At 44.9% G+C, this 23078-nt stretch overlaps 1 protein-coding gene across 1 annotated transcript; it reads left to right on the top strand.

Annotated features, from left to right (window-relative positions):
• Window positions 1-2690: 2690 nt before the first annotated feature.
• LOC144934479 (N-acetylneuraminate (7)9-O-acetyltransferase-like) lies at window positions 2691-22508 on the top strand. The gene is made up of 18 exons (XM_078860279.1): window positions 2691-3052; window positions 4347-4443; window positions 5178-5295; window positions 5744-5788; window positions 9112-9156; window positions 9658-9793; window positions 10417-10613; window positions 11490-11729; window positions 12628-12837; window positions 13327-13416; window positions 14035-14154; window positions 14826-14982; window positions 17089-17168; window positions 17528-17629; window positions 17833-17973; window positions 18915-18992; window positions 20128-20220; window positions 20648-22508. The coding sequence occupies exons 1-18, from the start codon at window positions 2755-2757 to the stop codon at window positions 20915-20917; spliced, it is 2517 nt and encodes an 838-aa protein (XP_078716405.1). The 5' UTR covers window positions 2691-2754; the 3' UTR covers window positions 20918-22508.
• The last annotated feature ends 570 nt before the right edge of the window (window positions 22509-23078 follow it).

Here is a 23078-nt window from a genome sequence, read left to right as displayed (position 1 = left end):
TTTTCAAAAGTAACATCCCATCATCATCATGAGCCACGGTCAATCCACCGCTGGATGAAGGCCTCGCCAAGTCACCGCCATCTCTCACTCTCCTGCAATGCTTTATATATTAACCATAAAACCCATGATGCACTATTTTAAATTATAACAATGCAGGTCTGGCTTTTACATGTCTTGGATTGACAAATATATTTTCTCTCTCCATTTATTTGCATTTTAAAACGGGTGTGGAGTGGTGACTGGACAGCTGTAAAATACACGTGTTGTTACATCCCTGATGCTCGTGGCAATGTCATTTCATTGTCCAGGTATGCCTCACTGAGGCCCACGGTCCTGCTGCACTGGGATGTTGTGCCATTCTCTTATTAACGGATATTTGTATGCAGCAAGAAATATAATTACACAAAGAAATTAGGATAACACGCAAAAGCTCCACGCAGATGGGTTCACAAATCCACTTGTGGTGTATTGCCATCAGGTTACATTTCTAGTGCATGCAGAGGGTAATATGGCAGGTATTTGGATTATCATTGCATTCTCATTGGATGTGTACGATTGTGTTTCTCACGGTTGTGAGACTGGTGTTTTTGTAAAAAATGCTTTATTTATGTATCATCTTATCTATTGTGTTTGCATAAACAATTGACGTGACATTTCCAAAAGCTCAAACCAGCAGACAGACTACTCACGCTGGGTTTTAATGACTGTACTGTATTGCCAAAGCAGTTGCCAGAGACAAAACATGATGTAATAGCGCCCTCTGTTGAGCCATCACCGACATAACGGTATAGACTATAGAGCATACTCGGGTGGTGGTGACATTGGTTTCAAACTCAACGTGTGTGCACTATGTAAAAAAAGTATGCAATATTCTTGAAGACGTGTATTGTGGTGCTTTTTGCCTTAGGTCACAATCAAAGGCATTTGAGCAAACTGACAGATAGTGATTCAAAAATGGACAACTGTCAGAGGTGGGACAAAGTCATTGTTATGCAAGTCCAAGTCGAGTCGCAAGTCATCAAATTCATGACTCGAGTCTGACTCGAGTCCAAGTCACATGACTCGAGTCCACATCTCATAGGTGGGACAAAGTCATTGTTATGCAAGTCCAAGTCGAGTCGCAAGTCATCAAATTCATGACTCGAGTCTGACTCGAGTCCAAGTCACATGACTCGAGTCCACACCTCTGACAACTGTAGACCGGTTTCGTTTTTATTAAGACTTATCAGTGCAGTAAAATCATCGTGAGTGTAGTACAGCTTGATACTAACTCGATGTCTAACAATTCAAAAATTTTTAATGTTGTGGATTCACTCTTCAACACACCGGTGGGCTAAAGTAGTGAACTATTTGTCTTTTGTCAACGTGACACTTTTTTGCTGATTGACCGTGTCGGGTGGTGGAGGGTTACGACACATTTATAAATAACGCGATATAACCCAAAAAACTTTATTATGAATTAAATAATTTCACTATTGATTTCCACTATTCTTTGTAATCATGATTAAATTCACAAATCTATTGCTACTGCTGTAAACGTATCATCGATCGTGGCTGTAAGGGTTTCACGAACCGATTAAAAATGTATGAAATTCAAATCTCAAAGCAGTTTGAGCGAAACGTCTTCATATGTTGGTGTTAAATTCAGTGCTAGTTTTTTTTGTAAAGCCACTGGTGAACTTTATGGGTCACATCTCCATCAATGAACTCCTCCGGCAGGCCACCACATGTCCAAGCAGCTTCTGTTTGACCGGACAGAGGGGGCTTAACGGGCACGACACGGGCCGAAGAAGACATGGAGCTGATGCGGTACGGGAGGATGTGGAGCTGAGTGGACTTGCGGTGTCAAAATCGACCTCTGCGGAGGAAATTCGTGAAGGACGCTGCTGCTGGGCAAGTTGGAGTCAGTCGCCCTCCAGCAACAACGGAGGGCTGAGGAGCGACGCTCACAACAACGAGCGGAGCGCCGGGCGGGAGCACTGGTGGTGCATTTACCAGTAATTTCAGTAAGTCAACCGATGGCACCTGGGCAGAGCCGGCCCAGCCACTAAGCGACCCTTGCAATTGCAAAGGGCCCCGTGGCCAGCAGAGGGCCCCCTAGAGTCACTGCTAGCGAGTGGGTGAAAAAAAATCATACATCAAAGGGGCCTCCAACCAAATTTTGCTTAGGGCCCCCAAAGGTCTAGGGCCGGTTCTGCACCTTGGTCTGTCCCTGTGACTTCCTGCCAGCGACACTTCACGTAACCTCAAAGTACACATTGCCTGGCACAAGCGCCACCTAGTGGCGAACGGCGGCGGCTGTTGTTGGGGGGTGGGTGTGTCTACGCGAGAGTGGGCGGGGCCATACGCGGGAGTGGGCGGAGTCCTACACGAGAGCGGGCGGAGTCCAACGCGGGAGTGAATGGGGTCCGTGCAGGGATGGGCGGGGCGTGTTTGAGAGTGGGCGGGGGGCGTGTTTGAGAGTGGGCGGGGCGTGTGTGAGAATGAGCGGGGCGTGTTTGAGAGTGGGCGGGGCGTGTTTGAGAGTGGGCGGGGGGCGTGTTTGAGAGTGGGCGGGGTGTGTTTGAGAGTGGGCGGGGCGTGTTTGAGAGTGGGCGGGGCGTGTTTGAGAGTGGGCGGGGCGTGTTTGAGAGTGGGCGGGGCGTGTTTGAGAGTGGGCGTGGTCACCGGACTGGTGGGCGTGGCTTCGTTCTTGGCGCGGTGGTAAACGAGGGCCACGTGTTCGCTTCGCCGGTGCAGCAAAGTCTGAAGCGCATGGAATGTAGCACACGGAGCTTCCGCGTTCGCAAATCAACGCCCTCCGCCACCTCCTCCCCCTCCTCCTGGCGTCACCCACGCCCGGCTGTCGCAACAGTCGCTTTACATGCCACCACCTCCATCATCATCATCAGCCGCGGCCACGTTGACAGCGGCGGGAGGCGTCGAGGGCAGGCCATGGCAGCCACTTGGGCAGCCGGTGCCGTGTTGGGTATGGACCCTGCGAAGAAGGCAGCCGCCCTAGTCGTGGTGCTGCTGGTGTGCCTGCACGGAGCTCGGCGTGTGTCTCGCGGAGGTGGGTGAGCGAGCACCCTGTCTCCCGGGCGCACAGTGGACGACGTACACCGCTGTTGTGAATGAAGTTGTCATCCTGGGATCGATAGACTTGAGCCTCATCCCGCGGAGCAAGACGTCTTGCAGCCTCGCTGTGGCTTAGCGTGGAGCTCTCATCTATTGCCTTCATTTCTGCATATTTATTCAAATTTGGAATTCACAGTTCGTAACTTGCACGTTTGTATGAACGCAAATATCGCGTGCTCGTTTATTCCAGGTGTCCTCTTGTTAGAGATTTGTCTTAAGTGGGCTGTCATTAGTTTGTACTCGGTTGACACATTGAGTTCTGTTCACATATACTGTACCCTACCACTGCTCTCCAGTAACCACACACATGTAAGCACACGTGCTCTACTTGACATGTGCCCCTCTGCAGTATACTATACTCCATACTATATATGGGGGGCACAGCCTTGTGAAGTATGGTTAAGGAACTTTCCTGGATCAAGGGAGAGCCCTTCACCCAGTAGTATATTGATAAAGGTTCGTAAAAATGTATAACATTTAATATTATCACATTCATTATCATATTAATTTGAGGTATACGGCCGAGACGGTCCCACCTAGTTATTTTGGCAGTGCACATGCCGACATTATTGTTCTCATTATCTGACATGCAGATTATTTTCTATTCCCCAAGGACGATGTTTTGTTCGTGAGTACAGTACTGTAAAACATAAACATGCCGAGCGTCTCTCACCTTTGCTGCCTGTTACCTTTGTAGACACAAAGCCGTGTTGACGCAAAGGGTAAATCACAGGTTAACATTTGACAAAAAAAACCATGTCAGCGTCCATTCATCATACCTGGTAATACCTGTTCTCTTCCTGGTCGAGTCCTCTGGCATGCTGCTTTGTTTTTTTCTTCCACTCCAGGGCATGCAGGGGCAGAAGGCGGTGAAGTCACTCCGAGTCGTGGCACGCTTTCTACGCACGGGCATTTAACAAGAGAACCCCCCTCCCCTCCGAACCCCCCTTGTCTGCGGTGATGTGCTTGCTGGGCGAATTTCGCCGATCCTATTATCCGCAAAACCATTCCACGTATCTGCTGGTAAAACAAAACAAAAAAAGTTTGCGGATAATAGGAAGGACAGGAGTTTTGATGACGGGCGTTTGCTGCGGGACCATACAGCATCCACGGATAATAAGTCGCGGGGGAAATAGGGTCCCGGATAAAGAGGAGCTCCGGTGTGTTTGCCGAATTAATTTCTCAACTTTTCTTCTTCTTGCTGCTGCTGCTGCTTTACGAATGCCCAGGGAGCAGCAGCTGCGAGAGTCTGTTCAGCAGCGGACGTCACCTGAGCAACGGGATGTGGCAACCCGAGGGGTGCATGGTGCATCACTACACGCAGAGGTACACGGAGCAGCGTGTCCTTGTCACGCCGAGAAGTTGAGCCCGGACAGATCAATATCGGTGTCGGTGCAATTTCCAAAAAGTGTTTTGTGCATTTCGTTTCGTAAATAAATGTAACGTACTGTCCTTTGTCGATGCACGGCTGGAAGAAGGCATTCCCACATCATGTCGGTCATAGCGGGTTGCCTGACCATACTTCACCATGCTGGTCAGTTGGTGGTGTTGGCCATAGCCAGGGATCAAACTCGGGTCTCCGCCTTCGTAGCGCAATGCACTCAGCATTTGTCTTCCGATGTAATCAGTCAGCACACTAAATGGGTGTATTTGCAAAAAAGTGTTAGGCTACATAAACAAATCCCAAAAGTTGGCTGAAACGTTTACCGTTTAAATCCCTGAGACCGATAGATGTGTGTATGTATTCATGCCTGTGTCCACATTTGTGGGGAGCGGTAGTGTAGAAGTTAGCGCACTTCGCTGTGAATCCGGTGACCCGAATTATATACCTGCTCATGGCCAACACCAGTGACGGATTATATAAACCGGTAATGGGCCTCCCCTGGGCTTGACTTGGCTTCATATGAGTACCTGGTGCGTCGAAGGCGACTTGAGCGTGGTGCTGGCCACCCGCCCGCACGTGTGCCGTCCAGCTCTTTGTGTGTGCTCGCTGACAGCGCTTGCTGTCTTTTATCTGCTGATCTGTCTTTGTTTTGTACATGTCTGTACGTATGTGGCAGGGAGGTGAAGGAGTGTCTGGAGGAGAAGTATGTCGTTTTCATGGGCGACTCACGAATCCGCATGCTGTATCAAAGCTACCTCAAATTCCTGACGCCCACACCTCCAAACGGGGCCAAGGTGCAGAGATGATAACCTGTGGCCTTGACGCCACCCACTTGGCTTCCCGTACTATTTAACGGTTTTATTATTCTAGTTTGTATATGATTCACAGACTGCCGTTGTTCTTGGCTGGACATATATATATTTTTTTATAGTTCAGTGATCTGGGTCATCCGTTCATCTACAATGATTGTCATCTGTAAGCTATCTGCAGAGTGATACGTTTGTATGATGTGCGTGAAATAAACCATGGAGTTGAATGAATCACTGGTGCGGTCCTAAATATCTCAGCAAGTTTACAGTAGTTCTTACGTTTGTTTAAGCAAGTTTTTGTTAAAATGTTTGTTGTATTCCTGTTTATTGGAAATTAGTACAGTGCATAAACAATATGAATATATAGCATGGTAATCGATTGTAAGTTGAAATTATGTGTAGTTCTTAAAAAATGTTTTTTTGTTTATTGCAGTGGCAAGATATTCAATACCGTGAAAGTAACCCATTTATAAAAGTGGTGAGTTGAAAATTGTTCTATTTAATCCTTTTCCTTGCAGAACAAAATGTTTTTAACGTATTATTTAAAGAATGTTATGTACACGTGTTAATTTTTACATGTTCACACACTGTGTGTAAAATATTTTTTTGACTCCTCCAGGATTTTTTATGGGCTCCAGATGTCGGTGAATCTATGACAAAGCACTTTGCTTCTTGGAAGATGGCAAGTGGCACTTAACAACACATAACAACATCTTGTGAAAAAAATAGTTGACTCCAGCTATTAATGAATGGGGAGCACTTGTAGCTAAGATCCCTGTGTCAACATAAACCACCGTGTTTGTAGCGCTGCTGCAGAAACACCCTTACTATAATTTCAAACTTATTGGTTTGTAATAGATTAAATCATATTCATTTTTCAGACCTTTGTCAATTCACTGATGGAAGGCCTCCACATCTACTTTTTGGCCACCAGGGTTGTTTGACCTACTTGAACACGCTGGTTAATGCAGTCGGTGAAACAGGTGGGTGGTGGGGGACCATCTCCCAACACCAGTTCATATATCACTTGCCACTCATCCTCAATCTACTGCTTAGTGAAGTACTCCCCATGCCATGGCAATAGTTGGGGGCTGTTAAAGCATACTTAACTATGAATGTCAGTTCAGGTTGTCGGGTGCCCAGGGTCTATTTAGATACCACTAATGTTTGCCGTAGCCGGGAATCAGACTCGGGTCACCGGGTTCAAAACACGGTGGGGTAACCACTGCCCCACCTCGGATTAGCACTGTTCGCTACGTACAGTGCGAATTAAGTTCATCATTCAGCATCATAGTTTGACTTTTTTTTCCACCTTAGCAAAATTACATTAACAGTGGCAGACAACAGTTTTTTTGACAGCAGTTTCTTTGACAGCAACAGGTTGGGATTGCTTTTCAGATAAGAGTAACTGCTTTAGGGGATGAATAATTCACGGCTGCCAATTTGTACTAACGTCACCATTATAACCTGAAAATATAGCATAATGGATGAATAAATTACATTTCGGCAGAGACTGCATGGACGGAAATAATGTTTGTAAGCTGCGTTGTTAATTTTGAGTTTGTGTTTTGGTTTTAAGGGTTGGGCGTTTTAAACGTTGTTTTTTTTTCGTGTCGAGAAACTGCTGTGCTCATCAAACACTGGGATTTCTGCTCCGTTTACTCTTCAACTGAAGTCTTGCTCTTGTGAAGTTCATCTTGCTCTTGTGAAGTTTCTCTTGCTCGTCCTTGTGGCCTGATTTTTTTAGCTTCATCGCTGTAAGGGAGTAATGATGCATCAGTTGATCGATTAAAAACAACTTTTTAGTGTGCGAGATGTGCAGCGATTGACGTGTGTAAGAAGCAATATTTTTAGATTTGTGTGTTATTTTTGGAAAATTTTAAATCTCGCGAGGAAATGATAAACATTATGGTTGGAACAATGAGGCAGTGGTGAGCACCCTAGCTCACCACTGAGCTGCTAGGCTCTATTTCATGAGCATCTTGTGATGGTGGTTTATGAACCCAGAGACTTAAGATTGAATCCAGGTTATGGCTAACATCAGTGGTGAGTCATATCTGGACCTGGGTACCCCCGTCACCAACTCGCACTGACCAGAACTTCGACTAAAACATCCGGCGTGACCGAGAGACGAGGGGAGACCTTCATCCAGCAGTGGATTGATAAAATGGCTTTATGCTATTTTGCATTCTTGGCATTTAATACTTTTCCGTGATCCTCTCAAACAACTATAGGCTGATACACTTACCACGAGTGTAAATGTAATATTCATACTTCGCACAAGAAGGACTCACAAGTGACGTCTTCACATCTATCCCTCTATTTAAGGAACGAAACAGGAGGATTTGTCCTCAAATCTGGCTGTCGCCTGATGAAGCTAGTTGTAATTACTGGGCAAACGTTGTACTCAGATTGTTAATGTTGTGGATTTGCTCTTCAACACACCGGTGTGCTGTACTAGTAACGAATTGGCATGTTCTGTTTATGTGAAAAACCTTACTAATTGGCTGTGTCGGGTGGTGGCGGGTTTAACGACACATTTATATTTTTACGCGATCTAACCCAAAAAACCTATATTATGGATGATATTGGTCGTGAACGCCTACGTGTTAAACTGATCAAATCCCGACTCCGAATCGAGACTGTCGATTGGATCACAAGTGGCAGTGGTGAATCGTGACGCCCCTGATCACCATGAGAAACCATGAAACATATTCAACGTTACAAATAGTGCATGACAGTCAGTGCAATCTATATGAACACAGACCCACCCATTGTGCCTAAATTATACCAGAAACGAATGCAAATATGATCCTCATACAATTCCATAGCTGTTGCAGCATTACGTAATTTCGTGGCCTACGAGACAAATGATGTACGGATACGCATGCAGTACAAACAGTAACAACATGTCTAGGTGTGTGCCGTATTAAAACAAAAAATTATCACGCTTTTTGGCGACTAAAATTGTAACATGTTCGTTCGTCAATGACACTGCTCTAAATCTAAAAAAATATATAACAGGCAACACTTCAGGCAATGATCCTGCTTCATAGCAGAATGCAATTGGGAGAGAGGAGGAGCCATTGCCTGAAACACATGTCACCTATTATGTTTTTTTTTGCTCAAGCATTGTTATTGTCGAATGCGAATTTTGTTATTGGTGTTGATGGACTTAAAGTCATTGGAGTGTGACGAAAAAAAGTTGTATTTTTTCATGAATAATTGGAGTTGGAAATTTCGTCACTTCTAAAACGCAAATGTACCAGCATTGCAGCTTCCATGCGAAATAATCTGCACAAAACATTCCGGTATTTCAGGTTCAGCTTAGCGCTTACGTGGACGACTTAAATACATAAACGTTGTTTAAGTACCTTAGGGGCATTGGCTTTTAACTCTAACCATATGTGGGATGGTTGTGGTGAGCCTAGAAAAATAATCGCATTCAGCTGATCGTATTCACCTTCGTACTCAGAAATGGTCTGTCCACTGTCTACCTGGTTCCGTGTCCTTGTTATCTCTCACCTTTACACGAGCTGACTGCATCCCTCCATCTGCGGTTCCCTCCTTTGGCTACCACTCCGTTTCATTATTGAAAGCCATATGCAGTATTTACCCCCTGGAATTTAATTAATTATAATGCATTTGCAGAAGGGTATAATAGTGACCGTTGTCTTTTCACTGCTAGAATGTGCCATGCGTATGATGCCAGTTATGAACAATATCAAGCAATTATTAACGACAGTTTGTAAAAAAAATTCTCGCAAATTATCTACGTTTTCTTACCCCTTGTGCTCACAGCCGAATGAGATTACGCCCGATGTCATCGTTATGGGTGCTGCCACGGTAAGCGTTAATGTCTTGCACGAATTTGAATGTGTGATGTACTGGAAAAAAGTAATGGATCTAAATAGACACATGGGGTTTTAACATTGCAGCATATATAGGGTTAATTGCAAGATTTTTTTGGTACCAAAATTGTCCGGGCATTGCATTGGATGAAACTAAACCATTTTAAACCCAGAAGTCACGTAGCTATCAATCGTGCAGGCGGTGAGACTGCAACAGATCCACAGGCCAAGAGCTAGCTCCCAGATTCCACACTAGGAAATGGGTTGGGTGGGACATTGGCCAAGGGCGGTGGCCCCATTTGATTCCTTGCACCAGGGCGCATACCAGCCATGCTCGGCCACTGCAAGCCGTCCAATTGATAACTGAATTTTGAGCATCCCCTAGTTATTTTGTATGGAGCACTGCAATGAAGTCAAACTTTTTATGGATACGCAAGATGGATCTCCAAAACAAGTGTTGTATTTTCACTTGTGTTTCTTTGTGCCTCCACAACAGTGGGCCATTAAGCTGACGGGGGATAAGGAGGAGGGCTTGGTGCTGTATCAACGGGAGCTGAGGAAGCTGAAATCGCATATGATCAACGTCACCCGAGTGTCACACAAGCACAGGGATGTCATCTGGGTCCTGCAGGGTTGGTACAAATTGGGTTTTATGGGTGTGTGTGCTTGCTGAGTTATTTTATCATAAAGGAATGCATTCAAAAAGGTACACCGTAGGATTGTTTGACTATAGTTTACCTCACTGGTGAGGGCATGCGGTTTCTTGAAGGCAGCACGCTTGACACTTTATAGGCAACCCTTTGTTTACAAGTGGATTCACAATGGGCTGTAGGGTAGGTAGTAAATCCAGGACTGCCCAGAGGTTCCTAGTGGCCCAGAGCTAGAGGCCTGGGGCAAAATTCCACATGGGGTCTTGTTTTTTTTATGTGCGACAAAAAATAGGTATGACATGGGGCCCTCGTGTGTGAGGCCTGGGGTAAATTGGCAAATTTACTCCCCCCCCCCCACCTCTTGGCATCCCTAGATTAACCTTAAGGGTGATACAAACAATTGGGTCAGAGGAGAGGGTGAACATTGCTATTTGTGGAATGTTTTCTTCATTTCACTCTTTGACGTCTACTTTGCAGCAGATGGTGCATTTAGGTAATTAGCCACAATTTCGGGGCAGCATTCAGAATAAAATAGCTGACTCTGGGAAACGCCAGTCAAGGGTTTAACTGCTGCTCCCTCTGTCCTGCTTTTCTTGCCTGCAAAGACCCGGTCGATGAGGCCAAGCTGCACTCGAGTAGGAAGCTCATCACCAATCGTGCCGTGGAGAAATACAACGACGTGACCATGAGTGTGCTTGAGGGCAGCCCCGTGCGGATCATGAAGGCCTCCAGGCAGGTGGCGCAGCACTACTTGCACCTCTCGGATGATGGGCTGCACATTCCTGACGCTGCACGCAGCATCGTGAGTAACCACCCTTCGATGCGTCATTGTCATATTAAGTGTATTATCACTATTTGGTATCAGCTTGTCCTACACCTAAAGATAAAGGTGCAGCCCTACAATGTATTGCCCATGCCAACTGCTGGAATTAAGCTTTTCAATAAATAGAGCTTTGGAGGGCACCTATAATGCATATTTGGCCTACTCTTCCATCTTGGAAGAGGTGGAAGTACTGAAACTTTACCCTATCACACATTACATGCAAATAGACTAACTTTTGCTACAGACAGTAGCTTTCTTTTCAAAATTAGTAAAATTCAGTAAAATTGCATAGGATGAGTGATCTGAAAGCCTTGCTAGGCTTTGCCCTCCACCACTCGATCAATTTTACTTTGGGTGAAGTCCGCCACTTTGTCAGCCAGGCAGCATTACTGCTCATTGCGATTCATCATCATCATCATCATCGTCGTCGTCAGCCATGATCATAGTACTGCTGGATGAAGGCCTTCTCAAACCATCGCCATCCCTTACAATCCTGCGATGTAACAATCCACCAGGCACCTGCTTACGAGCTCATTTCACCGTCTGTCCCTCCAGTGCACGTCATCCCAGTTGTGTTCCCTCCTTTGGCTGCTACTCTATGTTTCGTCTTGACTACCAGCCATCATCTTTTCTAGTGTACATGCCCCTTCCAAGCACACTTACACTTATTGCTGTTATTGTGAAAATCATTGGTCAGGGTTTTTAAAAATATTTATATACCTAGGTTGTAGACAGCTCGTCTTTCATAGCAAATCACAACCTTGGTTCCTTATGGTCAAAACCAGCCTTTGACTCTAAAAAAAACAAAAAGGACTCACACGGACCAACCTTGCTGCCGTTGTTGACCGCCGAAAGGTGTCGTCGCTCATCCTCAACTCGCACTGCAACCGCGACGTGCGCCCGCTCGACGGCTCGTGCTGCTCCATTCAGCGCGACCCCACGCTCATCCAGGCCATCACTGCCCTCTGCTTCCTGGGCTTCGCGGTCGCCTGGGCGGCCACGTGCGTACGCCGAGCCTCTACGCCTCCACCGCCACCTCCGCAGGAAGACGTGGAGACTGCTTTGGTCGCCGATACTCCGCCCGTCATAGAGAAGGTACCCGGCCCTGGACTCGTTTGTTTGATGGATGTGTTTCGGTGATGCTAGTGTGGGTCATATAAATGATTTGAAAGTGGGTTTCCCACCTTTGGGGCCACATGCGGGAGGACGGTCACTGTAGTAATGCTGAAAAAACCCACTGCTTGATGCTCACCTCTAAAGTTACCAAATGTTCTCATTTGGGCGGGATAGTCTTGGTTTCAAGAAGATTTTACCTGTGTACTGAAACATTTGCGACAATCGGCAGTTTTGTTTGCGATTAAACTTTGTTTGGCATATTGCCCAGCTCGTGATATAAGCAAAGGGCGGAACTGCTTGAGAAGTCGGCAAGGTTGACAGAGGAGTAGGTGGGGTCTCGCGGTAGGAGGCAGGGTAAATGTCAGGAAAAAAATATCTGTTTACTGTGTGGGTGGCTGTGAGTGGGGGTGGTTGAAGGAGGGGCCGCCATCTTATTGTGAATCTTGATTGAGGCTCCCATAATAAACGTGGTGCTTTACTAAATCTCCAACAACTTGTAATACATAAAGGTAATTCTTAATTATATGAATTCGTTAACTGCGCATGATTTATGCATGCCAGCAATCCAACGCTTTTGAGGCAAGGGTTAGTTGATCATGCAGATTTATACAACTTCCAAACCTGCTGGGTTTCGAGGTCACCAGGAGAGGGCAGTTAAACGAATTAATTTGAACTCTTTTTTCAATACAGAAATAGAGCCTTGAAACTCGGTAAAGATTCGTCGCAAAAATATATTGTGACCTGTAATTGCATCATGGCAGTTTATTTGGATGTATTTAGTCGGACATATATCTTTGCCATTATAACTGCTTTGGTACACACATCTCTAATTGTCAAATTTATTTGTCCCCACCTCAATGTCGTCTTGCTGTCACAGCTGGAAGCCAGCCATCCTGTCAAAAGAGGAGCGGCCGAGGAAGTACTGGCCTCACTCACCAAGCTGGGCTTCATCATGGCCTACTTCTACCTGTGTGACCGCGCCAACTGGTTCTACAAAGAGCACAAGGACTACCACCACTCACTCTTCTTTGTGCCGCTTGCCGTGATCATGGTCCTCGGCTGGTACTTCAGCAAGGAAACTAAAGATGTAAATAACGTCCTCCTTGCAATGCAATATCATCTACTTACAATGCAATATGGAATTAATTAGCTTGTCAATGCAACTGCATGAAAATCATTGGGCGAATTTATTTCATATAGCGGGACAGGCATTCATAGGCAGAGGGAAAAAGGGGGGAAGATCTTTATCCTGGACTTAAACAGGGGAAGGGAGTTCAAGACAATGGGAGCAGCAGCAGAGAATGAGAGACCTGCTACTGGGCCTTGTTTGCTGGACTGGAGTGTGCGTGGAGGGCAGTAGAGTGGAATGACAGGGGAGAGATAGGTAGAGGTGAGTCCATGGAAGATTGTGAAGATGGTGAGTATGATCTTGAAATTGATCTGAGATTGGATTGCGGAGCCAGCAGAGTGATTGGAGGACTGGGGTGTGATGTCTTGTTATTGACGTACATACTTGTTTTCAATTTGACACTTATTGCGTAATGCCGTGTGCCCTTGCTTTGCTTGCACCCTGCAGACAGTGATGTTAAACCGCGACCAGACAGAGGAGTGGAAGGGCTGGATGCAGCTCATCATCCTCATTTACCACTTTTCGGGCGCCAGCTCGGTGAGAGGACTGAGCCACACTGACGCGCGCTGGGTGAAGGGCAGCGTGCACTACAGCTCAATGCCACTCGCCACCGCCGATTATTATTGCAGCAGAATGTGTAGACAAAACAGACATTTTAATCTGTGAGAATAGTAAAACAGCTAATTGTGGGAAATGCCCAACGTTAAACAGTGAATCACGCGTAAAGCATTTTACTCATAAACCAAGTTTATAATATTTGTAATGTATCACATAGAAAACATTAATATAACAGACAGTAGATGCAACTGATGTGTCTTTGCATTTGTATGCTTATGTGTTTGTTGTGGAAAACATTGAAAGATCATTGAGGAACGTCTAACTTAAGAGAGAAAAGAAAAATCTGCTCACGTAACTTAAGACTGCATTGCTCTATAAAACGGACTCGTACTGCTGCGAAGGAGTCGTGCTGTATTGCTCTCAGATATGTTCTTGGGTCCTCCTGCCTGTTGTTCAGCACGGTGTCTGACGTTTCCCCTCCACGTGCTGGGTGCCTGAACAATTCACTTCCTCAACTGGAGTCATGTTTTCTGGACATTTGAATGAACAGAGTTTGTCGCGACTGCGTGGCTCAATGAGCACTCTCTGTCGCTCTAGTTCCTGCCCGTATACCTGCACGTGCGGCTGCTCGTCGCTGCCTACCTCTTCCAGACGGGCTACGGACACTTCTCTTTCTTTTGGGCCAAGGGGGACTTTGGCCTCTTCCGCGTCTGTCAGGTATGGTTTCAGGCCTCAAGCCACAATGCCTTCACTCGTCATTAGAGTGCGCAGCACAATGTTGCATATCCAGCGGTCACATGTCCGCCAGAACCAAATAACCCCCCCACAGCCAGTACGATATGTGTGCTTGGTGTAACTTTCATTGTCTATATATATTGGCAAATTTGACCATTGCATATACAATAATATGTTCTGAATATCGCACTTCTAAAGCACACTAAAGTATTTGTTCACGTTCAATGCAGCTTCCGCTTTATCTTTGTCCATAATCTGTGATGCCATCCTTCCACAAGTCGCTCCTTAGCATGTGGCGATGCACTGCTTTCCACAATGGTTTTAAATGGAATAAAATCCTCATCTCTTGACATGACTCCATTAGCACAACTAGAATATAATTGGGGAAAAATATAATTGGGAATTGCACGAAGAGAAGTACACACCTCTTTACATAAATAGTTTGTCTGTAGCTGGAGGAAGTATGATTTGAAAATCTGTTCTATCTTGAACTATTTGTTGTAACCTTCTGACTTGCCCCTACTGGACATTTGTGAAAAAGAGCTTCATATCTCATTGGACTCCTCCAGTCTAAATAAAGATTCTGATCTTCTTAATTAAGATTCTGATATTCTGAAGATTATGATCTTCTGAGTTTGCTGCTGCTGCTGCAGGTGATGTTCCGGATGAACTTTCTGACGGTGCTGTTGTGCTTGGTCATGGACCATCACTACCAGTTCTACTACTTCGTTCCACTCGTCTCGTTCTGGTTCCTGGTGATGTATGGAACACTCGCTGTGCCTCCCAGGATTACCGCCAAGGATGGTGAAAGTAAGACCCGCTCACTGGGGTGTGTACATGTGGTAACATGCATTTGTGCAGGAAGATTAGGAGACCATGATTAAACTAAACTTAAACTAATCTGTTTAACACCTAGGCTTTCGAAACCAATATCCATAATAGAGATTTTTTGGGTTGGATCACGTAAATATAAATGTGTCGTTAAACCCGCCACCACTGCCAGTTTGTAAAGTTTATCATGCAAGCAAAAAATGCCAATCAGTTACTAGTGCAGCATACCGGTGTATTGGAGAGTAAACCACAACATTTACAGTTCTATTTTATTCACCAGGTAAGGCCCACTGAGCTATTATAGCTGTTTTTAACAAGTGACCTGGCCACAACTGATAGGTCAACGAAGCAGCTTATCATGTGGAAATTGATGGCAGCCAAATTCTCTAAACACGTTTCTAAATGTGGAGGGAAAAACCAGAGTACTAAGAGAAAAATGCACACGTCCATGGGGAGAACATGCAAACTCCAAATTTACAGGCGGGATCAAACCCACAACTTCCTGCATACCAGGCGAGCTAGTTAACTTCTCGTCACTGTAGTGAGATGTTACCTACCTTGCCTGGTATGCAAGAAGATGCTTCATCTTCACCATGATGCTAATGGTGAAGATGAAATCCTCTTGGCTCGTAACTGGGAGCTTATTCAGGAACTGAAGAAGGAACCGAGTTCTGAGTTTTTATAAAGAAGCTCCAAGTACTTGGAGCCAAATGTCAGATATTGTGAATCACAACTCAAATCCACATCGGAGAGCAATGCAGGCATACCTCTTATGGTGCTCAGGATGTGTTCTTGGTAAACAGAGCGCTAAACGAAACAGCGGTATAGGAGGTCATTATAACATGGTTCGAATGGAGATGCGTTACCAAAAGCGCTATTTTTTTACCTATTTGCAATATATATGAGGGCTTCATTGGGGTATCGGTAATAGCCTTAATAATTATACTTTTCACATGATAAATATTGATATTTGTAGGTTTTTTCGGTAAAGTCACGTAGGTAAAAAATTAAAATTAAAATTAATAAAAGTAAAATAAAATAAAAATAATAATATTTATTTTTATTTTATTTTACTTTTATTAAAATAAAAATAATAATATTTCTTTTTATTTTATTTTACTTTTATTAATTTTAATTTTTTACCTACGTGACTTTACCGAAAAAACCTAAGAATATGAATCCTTGCAGTCATGAAAGCTTCAAATCTAGAATATCAAGTGATTTTATGAAAATAATAACTTTTAATGAGAATGACATAAAATAATAAGTTTTGTACTTGCCAGTGCATTCGGTCGGAGCTTGTGCAAGATTAACCACCGTCTGCATTAAACACACATTCTGTGGAAAGCTGTACTAGCCAGTGGTATTACTTTATCCGTGGATCGCCAATCATTCAACGCAGTGATCAGCCCTTGATGAGTCGATACTCTAACTTGGCCATCGGATCGACTATGAGCAGAATCAATTCAATAGACACTTCGATTTAGGTTCCACAAGACCATATATGGGCAATGCCACGCCCCATGGGCAACGTCACTCCTACTTTATTCCATATATGCATTACAACGAAAGAGCATTATCAGAGGCAGCGCTGTAAGAAGTATGCCTATACAGCACGGCCGCGAAATCCTACGCAGTACAGGGGCTTGATGTTGGATTTTTCTGAGGTCGAGTGCTTTCCTGATGGTAATCCACTGTCCACTTCATAATCAACGATTTTTGGGTTTAGATCGCGTTATTTATAAATGTGTCGTAACCCTCCACCACCCGACACGGCCAATCAGTAAAAAAAAAAGTGTCTGGCGAATTGCCCGATGATGCTGGATGCAATTACCAGCGAAACGTCGTACTCAAATTGTAAATGTTGTGGTTTCACGCTTCAACACACCGGTGGGCTAAAGCAGTGAACTATTTGTCTTTTGTCAACGTGACACTTTTTTTTTACTGATTGGCCGTGTCGGGTGGTGGAGGGTTACGACACATTTATAAATAACGCGATCTAAACCCAAAAATTGTTGATTATGAACAATATTGGTCGCGAAAGCCTACGTGTTAAACCACTGTCCACTGTCGGTGTGTCTGCAGGTAGCGTGTACTGGAAATTGCTGATGGTGCTCAAGTTGCTGATGCTGTGTACCTGCATAGTGTTGCTTGCCCTTTCCCAGGTACGGTGGTAGTACAATAGCTGGTTTGGACCAAGCTCTATATAAAATGTTGTGACTGGTGCGTCATCATCTCGTGTTCTGCACAGTCTCTCTTTTAACTTTGCATATACTGCTCTCAGCACGTTGTTCGCCATGATTCCCTATCATGACGCTCCATGTGCTGGGAGTTTTGGTAGGAACTATATTCCCGCCACGTGGAGAGAAACGTCAGATATCGTGCCGAACAACTCACGGTCCGACCCAATAACACATCAGAGTGCTATCCAGCGCAACTGCTAAAATCTATGCATACTCATGAAAAATTAAGTTTGCCCTATGATGTTGCTCGTTGTGTGCGACTTCCCCCCTTCATCACGCAGGAGGTGTTTGAGGGCCTGTTTGTGGTGTGGCCGGTGTCGGAGCTGTTCATGCTGCAGGGCAGTTTGCACGAGTGGTGGTTCCGCTGCCAGCTTGACCGATTCGTAAGCGACGCGCCGGGACGGCCGCCACGGTTTCCGTTCTGTTGCCATCTCCGCACCAGCTTTAATGTCTCGATGTCCGTGATTGACGACGCGCCCGATGCTTCCGATGAAGCGCGTCGTTAGGTTGAGAGTGTCGCTGGGGCACGCAGGAAGGTGGCGGGGGGGGAAGCCAGCCCCTGTGTAACCCGCTCCGTGGTCCCCAGGCCGTGCTTTTCGGCATGCTGTTTGCATTCGCGTACCTGATGCTGAAGCGACGCGGCTGGATCAACGAGGCCAACCTGGAGTCGCTCTTCCCCCGGTGGCTGTCGACCGTGCTGCTCTTCTTCTGTATCTCCACCATCGTGGTAAATAGCGTGGCGCTGCCGCACTCATTCGCCGGACCCTTGCGGTGAGAGTACAGTAAAATTGTGACGAGCGAGAAAATTTGAGTTAAATTAGATGTCCGAAGAAGAGCAGTGCACAGTAATGTGTGTGATGGGATGTGATCCTCATTATTTATCCTGATGTGTTTTATTGAATTTCACCACGCGTTGTTCGGCATTAATGTCCAACGTTTCGCCCCACGTGCTAGGAGCTTCTTCAGAACCTCAGAGGTTCTCACCCACGTAGAGTACGACCCGGACACACTGGAGAGATATCAACCACTACCGTTATTTGATGATGCTCTTTTGGCAGTGGTGTACTAGCACAACGAACAAAAACTCAATACATTCCTCAGCTTAATAAAAAAAATTGCTATGAAGAAGAGCAACTGTCCGATATGTCGCCCGTTATATATATTTTATTTTACGGCAATGTTATTGACGAATGTGCAGTTTTATACGGTACTCATAACCAGTTGAAATTACTAAAATAATTATTGGAAATAATTCTTCATCTTAAAAACGTTTGTCATTGTAAACGTTTACCCAATTTTTGATTGCTATTCTACTTCCAACTGCCACTATTGCATTGGCCATGAATGCAGTCACATGTAAACGCATTCTTTCGTACTAGACATGCCGCGTACTTTTTAGGAGATTACTCAGCTCTGGCCTGTACCTGCTCCAAGAGATTTTAATTCGAGAAATGTATTCTTTACCCACTGTGTGTTCTTCCCCTCTGGTGATTGCCCGGTGTTTGTTTGTATCATGGCTCGTGTGCATTTTCTTAAAACTTCAAAGAATAACATTTTTTGCGACGATGGTAGATTTATTCTCGTTCATTATACGTCTCCGTTATTATAGCCTCAAACCCCTTACAATTATTGGCGATTGACATTTTATTCCACGTTGTGGCCACACAGGGCTACACGGTCTGGTCGTCGCGATGCAGCAGCAAGGCTGAGTGCAACCAGATTCATCCCTACACTTCTCTGGTGCATGTACGTCACCAGCAATGCACCCACCCCAACACCTACCACTACCCACATGCCTCCACACCAGTCACCGATACGATCCTCGATCTGCCACTGGATTAACAACTTACCCACATAACAAGTGGAGCATGCGTAAAAGATGGTTGAGCAGTGGCTTGCCAGCATGGCTTGTGCGGAAAGTTTTCATATCCTGCAGCAGATGGCAGTATAGTGACAGCTGCGATGTTACTCTTAATGCATATGCACACACCTTTGTATCAGTCTTGGTCAAATAAAATGTTTCTTGTCAATGTGCAGCCACCGTGGCATATTCACCTGCAACCACTGGGTCCTGCTTGCACTGCAAAAAAAAATGTGTCTAAGTATGTATGACCAATGAAATAATATGCCGCATGTATAATAGGGTAGGCAGCAGTGCGTTGAATCATGCATTGCGTAGGCAATTTTTTACAGCAATGAATAACTTTCTGAATGATAATAGTTGCGTAACCTCTTGCTTTGTAAGTTGACTAGTTGAGCCAGTCACGTTCAGAAAATTAGACCTCATTATTCTCTGTTCGAACCATCAGTGAGGCAATTTCACAAAAGTGCATGAATATTTTATCTGAGCAATTTACATCCACAGTCGATGTCTGTTGTGATTAATGTTGTTGGTCATTCGATCATCATATTTGGAATTATGTATCACCACCATGAATGTTGAAGTCGATTCCAGTAAATGTTCTAAATGTTTAGTAACTTTTCAAGTGATATGCGAAAACGTTTTAACCACATTATGGTAGCCTTTATAAGGCCCCAGCGTGGTATGCGAACAAAGACGCACATGGGGCTGGAGTTATATTTAATTGTTAGACATTTCGATATGTGGGGCAAACTAATTATAATAATCAGTGTTTTTACGTTTTTCTATGCGATTATCAATAATGCAAAAATAATCATATTAATTAAACACCCTCGTCTTGCGATTAGTTCATGTTCAGGTGGCTAAGTGAATTATTATATCGCAGGATCGTGAGAAGCAGTGGCGGCGGCTTGGTGTGGCCTTCATCCAGCAGTGGATTGACCACGGCCGACGATGCTGAATTGTGATGTATATTTGCCGTTGTCGTGTGTCCCCCGCCCCCTCCCTGCCGCCATGCAGATCCTCGCATTCGTGCTCGTGCGGAACATCCCTGGCTATGCCCGCTCCATGTACAGCACCTTCTTCGCGTGGTTCGGGAAATTTTCTTTAGAGGTGGGAAGGACGCACCTCCACAATACACCTTCATTGGCACTGCTGCTCCGGAAAAAGAACACAACACTGACTCGTTGTCTTCACTGCACAGTTCATTAAACAAACCTTAACAGCAGCATTCAGTTTGAAATGCCTGTGCTGTACTTCCTTTACAAGGTGATCCCATAAGAGCTCACGGTACAGCTGTGCAGATGTAATTTTTTAATGTTCCTTAATTGTCAGCAGTTTGGTTTCATATTTTGCCACTCTTTGCCTAAACCCATTACTTACAAAATTATATGATCCAATTTTTCTGTCGATGCAAGTCCCCAAATGCTCATGTGTTTATGATTCCTTCTTTCCTCTGTCCCACAAACCCCCCCCCCCCACCGCTCTATTGCCTCACCTCAATCTGTACCTCACCATCCCCCTGCAATGCTACCTTCAGCTCTTCATCTGCCAGTACCACGTGTGGCTGGCGGCGGACACGCGCGGCATCCTCGTGCTGGTGCCAGGCGGCTGGGTCCTTCCCAATGCCATCGTCACCACGTTCATCTTCGTGTGCGTGGCGCACGAGGTGTCGGCCATCACAGGCGTGCTGGCCCAGCACCTGGTGCCCAAGGAGTGGCCGGCGCTCCGCCTGCACATGCTGCTGCTGGCCATCTCCCTGGGACTCCTGCTGCTGCTCCAGTGGTTGCAGAACCGAGTGTGGACGTGAATACCTTTTCCAACCAACCAACCAACCAACGCTCGCTCCCAATCCCCTCGACTCTTAAACCCTCACCCTGGGCCTCACCACCTCGAATGCTTTACTCCCGCCACACCTTAAACTTTTAATTTGTTCCAGGCCCAGTCGCCTGTCGGCTCATTGGCTGAAAAGCGTTCACCCACGCTGCTGCGTGTGTCAGCTCTGGGGGGGGGGGGGGGCGCGTGACATCGACAGGGAGTGCTGTTGGCCCCAAACACGATATCACTCCATGTGGACTGCAGCCTATCTCAGTGGGCCATGTGATTCCTTAAACTTAAAACGTTCGGCTGTAATGTGCCACATTTATACTTTTTTTTTTCGGAGCAGAGACACGACACACGACTGTGACCTCATACGTTTAAACTTTAAACGTGAACACCTGTAGCACTTGAGAGTTCATATTGCTGCTCGGTCTCATGAATAGGTGCATAGGGAGGCACTCTCCACAGGTGTGGTTTATATCTTTTAAATTCTGTTCTAGGCGGGGCTTGACCTAAAAATATGCCCATTGTGGTATAGTTAATTCCACTAAAAGATCTCCAACCTGTGTTTTTCATGCACTGCTAAAGTTAGGAGTAAAATCCCTATTGGAGCGCTTTTGTGCTATTCGACGTACTTTTGTCAATGGCCACAACTCTGAAATGTGCAGCACCAATTGCCTGGTCTCATAAATGATCAGCAACTTTGTTCACCCATGCAACTTTTGCATTTCAGGCAATCGTGAGAAAAAAATCCCACTGCCAATGCAAGGGTATCTCACCAGAGGCTTTCAGGATAATGTTCTCCTTTGATCTGTTTTGGGTAGTGTTGTGGATTTCAAACAAGACACTCAATGGTGTAAAAAGCACGTAGCTGTTGTGCATATGCAACAACAAAAAACCGTCAGCATCTTCCGAAGAAGTGCATTGTTGGTCTCCTTGTCTTAGATCACCACCAAAATACACTTGAGCAAATTTGACCGAATTACAGGAGGATTGATGCAGTGACAACTGTGGACCGGTTTTACCACAATTAGGACTCATCAGCAAATTACATTTGCCAATGCTCCGCGCTGCAGATTTTTTTTTAAATGTTTGTATCCTGTTTGAAATGTGGTTTTCCAGCGTGCACTATTATTCTGTTATGAAGGGGTTTTCTCGCCAATTACAGATTTTTTTGTAATTGGTGTGGCATGTTGATACAAACAGGTCGGCATTACGTTTTTTTTTATTATCCATTTGGTTTACAGGGATGTCCACTGAATGTTTTAATGAAGATTGTAAAAGCACTGAACAGTGAATAACATCTTATAGTCACTTTGCTGATGCCAAATGGAACTGTCATCTCAAGCTGCTGCACAGCTCTAAGATTTTGACAGCATTTGCCAGCCTCTGAGATGCAGAATTCATCCCCCTAAGCTTTTCCTGCCGATATAGATTCTCCAGAGCAACATGATATGAAAAGACGTTCTCTGACAATTATTGTCCATCCTACATATGACACTGGTCATTCAAATAATATGAACTGTATTAGAATAATATGAATTTATGAGGAGTTAAACCAATGAAGAGAAAGGTTCATCATTGAGTCCCAGGTACAGGGAACTGTTTTAATCTTCTTGCAATGTTAAAATAATTTTATGTATAGAGATGCATTCATACTGTGGGAGAAAAACTCCCAAACAGAACCAGTCTCGTAGAGAAGACTGTTACATTGCTGGTGAATGGTGAAATGATGGGATGGTTGGGTGTTTGGTGTGTGTTGGGTAATCAAGAGTGGTTTGTGCAATCTGAGGAAGAAATGTAATGGGTGCCAGGTCTGGTGATGCGAGAGAAGACCTGGCTCTGGGTGAACGTGGGGAAAACGGGAACCGTTTATCCTTGGTGGATTTTTTAAGTTTACTATACATTACATGTTTGTCTCTACTGTAATAGACTTGGGATTTTGGTGTGAAATGCAATTTTGTAATTGTCAATTTTGTTGAAAAAATTGATGTATTAATGCATTACAAGACTTCATAAATATAAATTATTTGGATGGTTATTAGGCACATGCATTGCTTGCTTTCTTCTGCACTGTCGATATGATTTGGCAGTGGTCACAACATTTACACAACTGCATAGTAACACTGCAATTTAATAATTGTTTGCCT

The sequence above is a fragment of the Lampetra fluviatilis genome, chromosome 10 (assembly GCF_964198595.1).
Source record: "Lampetra fluviatilis chromosome 10, kcLamFluv1.1, whole genome shotgun sequence".
Classification (NCBI taxonomy): Eukaryota; Metazoa; Chordata; class Hyperoartia; order Petromyzontiformes; family Petromyzontidae; genus Lampetra; species Lampetra fluviatilis.
The sequence above is the reverse complement of the archived record's forward strand: the minus strand, read 5'-3'. Positions and strand labels throughout refer to the sequence as shown.

Coding starts and splice junctions, on each gene's coding strand:
- LOC144934479 (XM_078860279.1), top strand. CDS start 2,755: ATGGAATGTAGCACACGGAGCTTCCGCGTTCGCAAATCAACGCCCTCC. Junction 17,169..17,527: donor TGTTGCTTGCCCTTTCCCAG/GTACGGTGGTAG, acceptor TTCATCACGCAG/GAGGTGTTTGAGGGCCTGTT. Junction 18,993..20,127: donor CCTACACTTCTCTGGTGCAT/GTACGTCACCAG, acceptor GCCGCCATGCAG/ATCCTCGCATTCGTGCTCGT.